The sequence below is a fragment of the Grammomys surdaster genome, unplaced genomic scaffold (assembly GCF_004785775.1).
Source record: "Grammomys surdaster isolate TR1022 unplaced genomic scaffold, NIH_TR_1.0 172, whole genome shotgun sequence".
In the NCBI taxonomy this organism is placed as follows: Eukaryota; Metazoa; Chordata; class Mammalia; order Rodentia; family Muridae; genus Grammomys; species Grammomys surdaster.
In genome coordinates, this window is record NW_021604620.1 from 3,655,899 (window position 1) to 3,668,739 (window position 12,841).

At 45.3% G+C, this 12,841-nt stretch overlaps 1 protein-coding gene across 1 annotated transcript in view; it reads left to right on the forward strand.

The window, feature by feature from the left end:
• The window catches only part of Scn11a (sodium voltage-gated channel alpha subunit 11), a 73,196-nt gene that overhangs the window by 45,579 nt on the left and 14,776 nt on the right, over window positions 1-12,841 (forward strand). The window contains exons 19-23 of the mRNA XM_028767279.1: window positions 1,979-2,152; window positions 5,821-5,922; window positions 6,329-6,589; window positions 7,934-7,987; window positions 10,771-10,912. Of these exons, the coding sequence (XP_028623112.1) occupies window positions 1,979-2,152; window positions 5,821-5,922; window positions 6,329-6,589; window positions 7,934-7,987; window positions 10,771-10,912 (733 nt within the window). The remainder of the gene's footprint in view (window positions 1-1,978; window positions 2,153-5,820; window positions 5,923-6,328; window positions 6,590-7,933; window positions 7,988-10,770; window positions 10,913-12,841) is intronic.

Genomic DNA, 12,841 nt, shown 5'->3' on the forward strand with positions numbered 1-12,841 from the left:
GTTTGTGTATGTATGTGTATGTGTTTGTATATATGTGTAGTGTGTATATGTGTATTTGTGTTTGTATATATGTATTGTGTATGTTTGTGTATGTGTGTGTATGTGTGTATGTGTATGGTGTAGGTTATATGTGTTATGTGCATTTGTGTATGTGTGTATTTGTGTATATGTGTAGTATGTTCATTTCTGCATGTGTGCATTGTATGTGTGTGTATATGTGTGGCTTATATGTAGTATGTGTATTTATGTTTGTATATATGTGTAGTGTTTGTGTATGTGTGTGTTTGTATATGTGTAGTGTGTGTGTGTATGTTTGTGTTCGTATATATGTGGTATATGTGTGTGTTTGTATATATGTGTAGTATGTGTATGTGTGTGTTTGTATAATATGTGTAGTGTGTGTATGTGTGTATGTATGGTGTGGCTTATTTGTGATATGTGTGTATGTGTGTGTATATCTGTGTTTGTGTTTGTATATATGTGGTATGTGTATGTGTTTGTATATATGTGTAGTGTGTGTATGTGTGTGTTTGTATAATATGTGTAGTGTGTGTATGTGTACATGTGTGTGTATGTGAGTATATATATTGTGGCTTATTTATGATATGTGTGTGTATGTTTGTATGTATGTGCGTGGTGAATGGATGAGGCTGTTAGACATGGGAGTTGATGGACTCCAGGCTTGCTGGGATACAGAATATAGAATTGGGGAAGCAAGGGAAAGCACTGAGTACAGTTGTTGAGGTGACCTGGAGGGCTAAAGTGGTGCTCTAGGACACAAGGATTTCTGGGAAAACTGGAAAAATGCATTTGGCCAGACTTGAAAGGATTAGGAAGCCCAGAAAACAACTTGGTGGTCTATCATGTAGGAAAATGGTCTTCTATCTAGGGATGTGCCAGTTGCTTTTCTCACTGATGTAGAAAAGATTCAAAAGAGGCAACTTAAGGGAGTGTTCTAGTTTTGTTTCTGTAGCTATGATAAAAATGCCCCAGTAAAAGCAACTTTAGAGAAAAAGAATTTACTTAAGTCATAATTCCAGGTTGCAATACACTGTGGAGAAGTCGGAGCAGGAACTTGAAGCAGGTAGTAGGCCCACAGGAACTTGAAGCAGGTAGTAGGCCCGCAGGCCACAGTCCTAACAGGCTACGTCCTCGGTAAAGAGCAGACAGAGATGAATGCATCCATACTTACTTGGTACCCACTCAGCACACACAATCCTGGATCTCCTCCCTGCATAGGAAATGGTGCTGCCCACAGTGGGCGGGCTCTTCCTACAGGAATGATTGTCATCAAGACTATTCCCTACAGACATGTCCACAGGCCAACCTGCTGTGTACAGTCCATCATGGATTCTCTTTCCAGGTGATTCAAGGCTGTGTAGATCACAATTAACACCAAGACTGTGTTGACAATTAAGATTCATCACCATGGAGAGAAAGGGTTTATTTGGGCTCACACTTTTGAGGGTCCAGTCTGTCATGGCATTAGGAGCATGAGGCAGCTGGTTGCATTGCATGCACAGTCATGAAGCAGAGAGAGAGAGAGAGAGAGAGAGAATGGTGGTCCCTCAATTTCCTTTTCTTCCTTATTTAGTTCAAGATCCTAGTATATGGGGTGGAAACACCCATAGTGAGGGTATTTCTTCCCACCTCAGTTACCCCAACTACAGTCTGTCACAGACACACCCAGAGGGCTGTCACCTCAGTAGTTCCAGACCTGCTAACTTGACCACATGAGCCATTATAGAGGGCCAGTGAGGAGAGACTCTGAGATCACCAGGGTAACAGAAATATGAACATGGAATTTTTCATATAATTCAACAAGCAATCTGTTTTATTGGAAAAGACCTGCCTTAATCTGTTTATAGCAAGACCTTATCACCAAGACACCAACTAGTTCTTATCCATATAAAATGTGAAAAGTTTTAAACTAAGGAGCTCTGTAAATATCCAACCTACCCTTTGTCTGTCCTTTCAGATATTTGAAGACGTCAATCTCCCAAGCCGGCCTCAAGTTGAGAAATTACTAAAGTGTACCGATAATATTTTCACATTTATTTTTCTCCTGGAAATGATTCTGAAATGGGTGGCCTTCGGATTCCGGAGGTATTTCACCAGTGCCTGGTGCTGGCTCGATTCTCTCATTGTAGTGGTAAGTTTACTGTCTCTGTGCCCTATTCCGGTTGGGGCAGGGATTGGTGGGGGCACTGTAAGGGGGCTGCCTTGCCTGTCCTCATATGGATGGCACTCAGTAATCCTGAGCACCATTACGTACTTAATGCTGTCGAGTGTCCACCCCCAGGGTCCCTGCCTCTCATTCTTGCCTTTTGTAAACACACTGTCCAACCGTCTCCATGACGGCCTCCTCCACCTCTCTCTGAACCATGCTTGTGTCTAACCCAGAGGAACTTCAGGCATCCTCTATCTTTCCTTCTCCTTCCAACTTTTTTCCTTTTTTCCTTTTCATATGTGTGTGGTATACATGTGTGTATTCATGTTTTTCTGTATGCATAAACATGTGCGTGCATGCACGTGGAAGCCAGAGATTGATGTCAGGAACCAGTCAAATGCTTTTCCATCTTATTATTCAGGCAGGCCTCTCAATCAAACCCAGAGCTCACTGATATGGCTGCTCTGCATGCTCTGGGGAATCCCCTGCCTCTCTGCCTTCCGAGGCTAGAATTTTAGATGTGAGACCACGCCCACCCAACATGAGTTCTGGAGATCAAACTCTGGACCTCATGCTTGCAGGGAAAGCACTTTAACTGCTGAGCCACCTCCCCAGACCTCCCAACCAACTCAACTTGAAATGTTTTATCTTTAAAGACTCCTCAAAGCAGACCAGTAGTCAGATCATGAGGCAGATTCCGATTTCAGTGGCATTGCCACCTGCCACCTGCCACGTCACAGAGAAAGAATCCTGCAGCTCAGGTTAACAGCCTGCTTTGGGACATAGAACAGACCAGTGGTGAACAGGGCTGTGGTGCTATGGTTAACAGTAGCAATAGTGGCCACATTCCGACCCTTTCTCTGTACCAGGGTTGCTTTAGCTTTTCCTGAGGAGAAACAACTAATGTCTGTCTACTCAGCCCAGATGGGCCCCAGTTTCCTAAAGGATGATTTCCATGTCCAACTGATGACTGATGAGTCCGTTGGGCTTTCTCACAGACTGTGGGTGATGCACACACGGGATCTGCATCATGGCAGAGTTCCGCCCCATCTATAGGAAGGTGTATCATGGAGTCCTGCTGTCAATCAACCTTCCACTCCCTGTATACTCTAGCATCTCCCAAGATCACCTGTGCTGGGAGAAGGAGGGTCTCAGGTAAGGGATTCCCAGGTCTCTCTTCTTCCACTCCCTAGGGAGTGTCCATTGACCTGGCTAGCACTGTATCAGTCTGCTCTAGTTTCCATGGCCACCAGGTAAGAAGCCCAAGATGGCACCATGTTATGTCTGGAGAAAAAAAAAAAACAAATTTCCACCAGCCACATTTTCTGCCATCTGTGCCAAATGTCTTCTTTCTTCTACTTGTCATAGTCACTCTCTGTGGAAGGGACTTTTATTTTCCCTGTATTCAGAGGAAGAAAATAACCCAGAAAGGCTAGGAACTGCTCAAGACTTCCTGACTAGAAGCAGCAGAGCCGAGAGTCAGACCTAGTCAGTCTCCCTCTGGGGTGCAGGGCTCTCCCAGGTACATCATACATACACCACCATACAGATTCCACACCTATTTAAGGAGGTAGGGAAGGGCTGAGGGGTTGCTTTCATTGGCAGAGTGCTTGATGTGCAAGCATGAAGACCTGAGTTCAGATTCCCAACTCCCATGCCAAAGGGCAGGTAAACGGGGACAATCCCAGATCCAAGAGGCAGAGATCAGGGGATCCAGGGGCTGGCTAGCTGGGTTGGTGAGCTCTGGTTCAGTGATACTTTGTTTCAAAACCTAAGGTGGAGAGTGGTTGAGGAAGACACTAAAGTTGACTTCAGACCTCCCCATACAACGTGTACAATGTGCACACCCGCAAAGACAAAACCACCCAAATGAAGATTATAAATAACGTAAATTCAGCAAATTCAAAACAGATAGTGTAAACCTAGCAGCAATCCCTAAATATATCAAAGAGTGGCTTGAAGCACACTCAAAAATGACCAGCAGCTCCGGGTGGTTTATACAGGCAAGTTTTACTAAGTTTTAATAAACTCAACATTAATCAAATTGTTATGAAGAAGAGGCAAGCTGCAAACTGTCCAAACGAGACCAAGTGCAACCTGTTTGTTTTTGAGGCAGGGTTTCCTGCAGCCCAGGATGGCCTCAAACTCTCTGTGTAACTAACCTAGAACCCCAGTTCTCCTGCCTCACCTCTAGTCTGCTAGGACTGCAGGCCCAGCCCAACACCAGTACAGTCTTGCTAAGAAAGTAAACAGAACAAAACCCAAGAACACAGATAAACAGCCAAAAATAAATTTATAAGCCCATGCCTATGACTCTCAAAGGAGGCTCTCCGTGGTGAGTCCCAGCACTGGTCTTGACACTGTACAGACTGTTGTGAGGATCCCAGCTTCACAGCTTGTCAGCTCCATGCCTGAAATAAGGCACTGATCCTGCAAACTTCTAGTCTCCTCACTTGTGACACAGTCTTACCACTGGGAGGAGACACCATGACCATGGCAAACTTTATAAGGAAAAACTTTTAACCAGGGCTTGCTACCAGTGTCAGAGGCTTAGTCCGTTATTATTATGGAAGGGAGCACAGTGGTAGGCAGAACAAGCCTGGTGCTGGAGCAGTAGCTGACAGCTACATCCCAATCCACAGGGAAGAGAGCAAGACTGGGTCTGGTGTGGGTTTTTGGAAACTCAAAGCCCAGCCCAGTGACACACTTCCTCCAACAAGGCCACGCCTCCTAATCCTTTTGATCCAACCAAACAGTTCCACTCCCTGGTGACCAAACATTTAACTATATGCGCCATTGAGGACCATTCTTATTAAAACCACCAAGATTACATGTAAACCAATCAGGATGACATACAGTGGGGGCCGTCGAGATAGCTCCGCAGGTAAAGGTGCTTGCCACCAAACTTGATGACCCAAGTTCAATCCCCGGAGTCTGTATGGTGGAAGAAAAAAGCCAACTCATACAGGTCATCATCTGACCTCTGAACCCCATACAATTCCCACCCTCCCACAATAAGTAAATTAATAAATGGAGAAAAGTTTAAAAGAATCCAGATGATGATTTTTATAATAATTTTGTAGAAATTGGGGTTCTAGGTCACTTACATAGAAACAAGTAGAAAAACAAGAACCTAAAGCACTAAACTATGTAAGCCCAACTTTACTAAAATGAAGTTTTATTTTCTTCTCAGCAGTGCCAAAATTATAATTAAAGACAAATCAGACCCCAGGACTTAGTATTTGTTGTGTGCCTGACAGATATTAATATCTATCCATACTATATAAAATATGTAATACAAATCATGAGGAAGTGGCAACCAAAGGTGAGTAAAGGACACAGAGAGAGTCTCACAGGAGAAGCCCGAGTCGCTGGTGTGTGCAAATAATGACAGACCCATTTCATGACCCAGCACAAAAATGCATTTGGAAGTGAGAGTTCGTCTCATTCATAAAACCATTTTTTTTTTTCAAGGAAATGCTGTGTTGGGAAGAATGTCAGAAACTAAAAATCTCTAATTACCGCCAACAATTTAATTGAGATAGCCACTATGGGGAAAGTTTTGCATTATTTGATAGCATTACAAATAGCGCCAATTTGTACTAGACATGCCGCCCTTACCAGACAGCCTCTCCCCTACTCCTCCACAGGTGTCGGTGCTCAGTCTCATGAACTTACCAAACTTGAAGTCCTTCCGGACTCTACGAGCGCTGAGGCCTCTGCGGGCGCTGTCCCAGTTTGAAGGCATGAAGGTATATGCTCAGGTGGATGGATGGGGAACCCAGCTATCAGGACCGGAAGAAGCCAGCTGCCCTTGGTCCTTTGTCAACACTTTACTGGGGTCCTACCCAACCAGACCAGGGCCTGGACTGTGAGAAGTGAGGAGAAGGCTATGGTATGCCATCTCTTAACAACCAAGGGCTCTGTCTTCCCTGAATCCAGGGAAAGACATGCCCCATGTGTCTAATGTCATTGTCACAGGGCACTTCTGAGGTCATCCTTGGTGGCCATGTAAGCAGAAAGCAGAGCTCAATACAGGCCAGGAGAGGGATGTTTAGAAAAGACACAGAACTCTAGGGACCCTGTCCTGCATAATGGGTCTCCCCTGGGAAGATGGAGAACTTATTTGTAACATTTTCCTTTGTTTTGTTCCCCAAGGTTGTCGTCAACGCCCTCATCAGCGCCATACCGGCCATTCTCAATGTCTTGCTGGTGTGCCTCATTTTCTGGCTCATATTTTGTATCCTGGGAGTAAGTTTTTTTTCTGGAACATTTGGAAGATGCATCAACGGGACAGATATAAATAAGTATTTCGACTATACCCAAGTTCCAAACCGGAGCCAATGTAGTTACTTGTGGAAGGTCCCGAACGTCAACTTCGACAATGTGGGGAATGCCTACCTCGCCCTGCTGCAAGTGGTAAGCGCTGTGGGTCTGTCTGCATCCAGGAAGAGGAAGTTTGAGAGAGTGATCAGTCACTAAAAACACAGGGACTCCACTGAGCCCGCCTCCCCCCCCCCCCCCCCCCCCCCCCCCCCCCCAGTCTTTTCACTTGGAGTCTCCAACATAGTTACTTTTCTCATTTCTTTAACAAAAACGCCTGAAGGCAGTAGTTACTTTGTTGCTGTGATAAAAGACCCAACAAGAAGAAAGTTTCTTTTAAAAATCTTTCTTAGATTTTATTTTAGCTTGTAACTCTAAAGCGGATACAGTCCATCACAGCCGGGAAAGCACGATGGGAGCATCAGGAAGCTGGCTATCACGTCTCATCTATACACTACATACATCTATAGGGGTGTTATAAATCCTTAGATCCCATCCCCAGTGACACACTTCCTCCAGCAAGGTTCCACTGCCTAAAAGTTCTGTAATCTTCCCCAACTGCGCCGTCGAGTGGGACCAGGTGTTCCTACACAGGAGCTTGGGTGGGGGGGGGGGCGGCATTTCTCATTCAAACCATGCAACCTGACAAAAGCAACTTAAGATGGGGCTATTTTTGCACTTGGTTTGAGGGACTGGACCACCGTGGTGGGGAAGACAGGGTGGCGAGAATTGTCTAGATGCTGGCCGGCAGGAGTGTGAGGAAGCTGGTCCCACTGGCTCTGAAGTCAGGAGGGAAGTGGGCAGAAAGAGACAGATGCCGGTGCTGTTTTCATCTTACTCACCAGCCTGTGGGACAGTACCCCCCTCTCCCACCATTCAAGATGAGTCTACCATCAATTACCACAGAAATGCCTTCACCACACATCCTGATGCGGGTCTCCTGGGTGATTCCAGAGCCAGTTGGGTTGAAGATTAGTCCTCACACATAGAATGTGTAGTAGCGCCCCCTTCAGGGTTTTATGCCGCTTGCTTTGTCTTCTGTGGTACCTTGCTTGCTGTTCAGAGCACCTGCCAGACGGGAGAGCCTTTGGTGCAGGTCAGGACACTGTCAAGAGCTCTCTTTTCAAGTAGCAGAGCCAGGTGTTAGTTAGGTGGCACAAAACTTGTGCTATCAGGAAGAACCTTACCTGGCTTTTCCCAAGCAACCGATTGCGTAGACATTGATTTTGTTTTTAAATCATTAGTCTTGGGAGAATGAAAAAAGAAAGAGATTAGGTACATCACCCCTCCTCACGTCCATGACTGTTCTTTCCTGTGGACCTCTCTCTGCGGTGTCAGCTTATACACACCCACCCACAGGGCTTGACAAACTTTTGGGTGGCATGCCTCTGTTGATAAAAAAGTCTACAGCTGTGTCTGAATTTTCTACTTCTGTTTCAGGCAACCTATAAGGGCTGGCTGGACATTATGAATGCAGCTGTTGATTCCAGAGGGGTGAGTTAATGTCTCACTGTGTTCTAGAATGTTGTCTCAAACCGGAGATACTATGAGTTTGCAGATGGCCCCTAACTTCCTGCACGGCTGTGTCATTATCCCACATCCTTGTTTGTTCTTCTGGAGACAAAATTATGATGCAGACATGGCCTGATAAAGAGAGCATTGATGTATTGTTCGTGTCTGACACCCCAGTATTCTATAGAAACCAACAATTCTTCTGTGTGACAAGGGGAGAAATGAGAACCATTCATGTAGGAGATGGGACCAGAACCCCATGTGTCCTAGCCTGGTTTCTGTTCCTGTGATAAATAAAACACTGGCCAAAGTGATTTGGGGGGAGGGAGAGTTTTTTGTTTGTTTTTTTAAGCTTACAGGTTACAGGCTATTGTTGTGAGAAACCAGGGCAGGAGCTCAAGGCAGGAACCAGGAAGCAAGAACTGAAGCAGAGACCCCGGGGCGGGGGGGGGGGCAGGGGGAACTGGCTTACTTCCTCTAACTTCTTACGGTTACCATTGCTAAAATAAAATACCAAAAGCAACCCGGGGAGGAAGTGGTTTGCCTGGCTTATATATCACACCATTAGGGGAAGAAGCAAAGGCAGACGCAGAAGCCAGGCGGGATCCTGGAGACAGGAGCTGCTGTGGAGGCCATGGAGGGATGCTGCTTACTAGATTGCTTTTCATGGCTTGTTTACCCTGCTTTCTTATAGCACTCAGGATCACCAGCCCAGGGGTAGTCCCACCCACAATGGGTTGTACCCTATAAGCTTGCCTGCAGCCCTATCTTTTGGAGGCAATTTCTTAATCGAGGCTTCCTCTTCTTTAGTGACTCTAGCTTGTATCAAGTTGACATAAAACTAGCGAGCACACTTCACCTGGCTTGCTCGGCTGTCCTTCTGAGGGACAGATCCTCCTACCTCCATTGGGAATTAAGAAAATGCCCTACAAACTTTCCCACAGGCCCGTCGGATAGATGCAATCATCGGCTGAGGTTCCCTCTTCCCGGGTGCCATTAGTTTGTGTCAACTTGACAGAAACCAAGCATCATTGCAAGGCACTCCAACTGTCCTATAGCTCCTCTCCAAACGATGGACAGGAGGAAACCACCTTTCAAAGTCTGCATCTCCTAACTGGGGAAGCATTTAGAGAGTAGATATGACTACCAACTGTAGAACTGCAGTGAAAGGGAAAGTCAGAATTGAGTCTCGAAGTTGGAAATTTACTTGGCAGTCTAGTCTGTTTCCTGTTTCTTTTCTGGCTCAGCCAAAGGATGAGGAGAGACTTACACGGAGCACTTGAGTCAAGAATGGCACCATTGGGCGAGTGTTGCTAGTTCTTTATCATGACGCATGTGTGGTCACTGTACTGAGGAATCTACAGAGTTGATGCCGGAAATGGAGGGTGGGCTACAGACAGGAGGGATGCTGAACCGAGGAAGGAGAGTCTTCATGGCTACCGGGTTTCATCATAGCCTAACAGACTGGCATTTATATGTAGGTAGCGCATAGCAACAAACCACTTAGCTTAATTCTCAGTACATTAACAATATCTCACTCATGGAAAGCCAAAGCTAATCAAAGACACTTACTGTTAATGTTGTAATTCATTGTAGTATTTATATCTCATAATTATGCATGTCATATATACAATTTAAGTGTTTTCATTTTTAACTTATTGTTTGTGTGTAACATATGTGTGCACGAATGAGGACCAGAGTTTGGATCCCCAGAGTCCACATAGATGCTGGCTTGGCATGGGGACATTCCCTGCCTGGAATTCTAGTGACTGGAAGATGTAGATGGTATTCTAGGAGTGAGGTGACTAGAGACTGGGTCTCCTGGCAAGCTCTGGGGTCAGAGAAGAGAGGGCCAGAGGCTCAGTGGGAAATTGCTATCAAGCCTGACAACCTGAGTTTCTTCCCTCTGACCCACGTGGTGGACAGAGAGAATCAGTTCCTGCAAGTTGTCCTGGTCTCCATAGACATGCCATGGTGCACTTGTGCACACACGTGTGCAAATACAGAGAGAGACACACACACGTGTGAACATGCATATGCAAACACATATGCATGCAAAGTGCACATACTTAAAAGAAAGGAAGGAAGGAATAAATGGAGAAATAAACAAGTGGAGCAGCCTGGCCAAACAGGACCGCGTGCTCTGAGGCGTGCTCTGAGCTGGGCGAGCATGCTCTGAGCTGGGCGAGCATGCCTGTCATCAGCGAGTGTCCATGTACAAACTCACCCCCTCACTTACTCGTCTGCCTGTTCACTCTTGTGACTAGAGAATCAACCACCCAGAAGGTGTGCCAGGCACTGGCATCTCACAAGTGAGAAGACACAACTACAGGCAGAACGTTGACATTACGGAAGGGTAGAGACAGCTGTATAACAGCTATGAAGTCCAGTCCCCTCTGCCTGAGGTGGATGTGTCCTGTGCTGGGTTTATCTCAATGGCCTATCCATACAGACATCTGGGAGACTTTCAAAAGACAAATACCACCATGTCCCTCCCTCTGTCTTCTCATCTGTTAACAGTCTTCATTGTCTGGGAGAAAAGCCCAAACCCCCTGGCTCCCATCTCCCCACCATGTGAGTCTGGAGCTTAGCAAGGGACCTAAAGAAGGGACATCCAGAGGTGCACAACTCCCGGCAGGATGCTATGTGGTTAAACTTGCTGGGGAAATCCACTCTGGTCTTCTGAACAAGGCAGCTAGGGCAGCTTGATTTTTTTTTTCTTCAGTAATTGTTTTTCTCTCTTTAAAAACATCCATCCCTAACAGAAAGACGAGCAGCCGGACTGTGAGGCAAATCTCTACGCATATCTTTACTTCGTGGTTTTCATCATCTTTGGCTCATTCTTTACACTGAACCTCTTTATCGGTGTTATTATCGACAACTTCAATCAGCAGCAGAAAAAGATAAGTATACATGCTGGCCTGGCTGGGTCCTCTTACCTGGCTCTGCCGATGCTTTGGAGGGAGTGTGATGCTAACCTAGAAAGAAGGCTGCTTAGTTCTGATGTGCTCAAGAGCATCCAGGGAGCTCACCTCCTTTAGCCCAGAGGAGACCAGAATGGTCTCAGAGATAAGGGCAAGAACCAGGGGTAGTGGTGCACACCTTTAATCCCAGCACTTGGGTGGCAGAGGCAGGTGGATCTCTGTGAGTTTGAGGCCAGCCTGGTATACCAAGAGAGTTCCAGGATAGCCAGAGTTACATGGAGAAACTCTGTCTCCAAAAACAAACAAAACCCCAAATAAAACAAAAGGCAAGAAATGTATATTCTGCTTGCACATGGGTTTTGACCTCTGTCTTAGCTCAGATGGTTATCGGTGTGTTCTAGGCTGCTGCTTATTGGCCGTGAAGAGAACCAGCATGGTTAGCGTGTGTGCATAGCTGGCACAGCTTAGTACTATCTCTAAAGTATTTTGTTGGCCACAATAAAGAGAAACAGGGCTTCCCTCTTTGAGATGATTGCATTCTGGCTCCCAACGGCCTGAGGTCTCCTGAACCTGCTTGGACAGGTGCTTGAGGAAGAGGAGAGGTTAGGGAGGCTCCCGCCCCAGGCACTATAGTAACCTAATATTTATTTGCCTGATCCTGAAAGCCACTGGAGCTCTGGGCTAACACTGGAAATTAAGGAAGATAAAAGGAACTTTTGATCTAGCTACATCTATCGTCAAACGGTGACCACTTGAGACAATGACTCATCATTTTGACACAATTTGGTATAATCCTCTCCAGTTAAAAACCTGCCTCCCCCAAAAATTCTAAAAACCACAAACCAAAAAACCAAAACAAAACTCAAGAACAAACAACAGCAACACCACCCTTATTTTATGCGTGCTGGTGTGCTTGAATGTATATGCACCTCATGTGTGCAGTGCTCAAGGATGACATAAGAGGGAGACAGGTCCACTAGAACTGGAGTTACAGATGGTTGGGAACTGGGTGCTGGGAACTGAATGGAGGTCCTCTTCAAGAACAACCAGTGCTCTTAATCACAGAACCATCTCTGCAGCCCCCAAATTCTTAAATACACGTGCACACACACACAAACACACACACATCTATACACATATATACACACATATATGTGTGTATATACATATATACTTATATATGTGTATATATGTGTGTATATGTGTGTATATATGTGTATATATGCATGTATATGTACATATATATGTATATATGTGTGTGTATATGTGTGTGCATATGTGTGTATATGTGTGTATATATGTTTATATATATATGTGTGTGTATATGTGTGTATATATGTGTGTATATGTGTGTGTATATATGTATAGCTATATATATTTTGCATCACTGGGATTAACTTATACTTTTAATTTTGGGGTGTATAAGCTCATCAGTCATAGACTATTTTATAAAATCATATTTTGCTGTAAGAATTTTCAGGGCTAGGGAGATGACTTAGTGGGTAGGAATATACAATTTAGTATAATCTTCTCCAGTTAAGAAAGCAAAAAAAAAACAAAAACAAAAAACCCAAACCAAATAACAATAACAAAAATCCCCTTGTTTTATGTGTGCTGGTGTGCTTGCTGTGCAGTCATGAAGGCCTGAGTTCAAATCCCAAGTCCCCATGTTAAAAGCTGGGCACGGCTCCTCACACCTGTAACTCTAGTGCTGGGGGCAGAGCTGCGAGGGCCTCTGGGACTTGCTAGCTTCCAGCCTAGCTCCAGTCAGTGGTAGACCCTGTCTCATGGGAATAAGATGGAGAGAGATAGAACAGGACACTCAATGTCCTTTTCTCTGTGCACACATGAGTGCACATACTTGAACACACACACACACACACACACACACACACACACACACACACACACA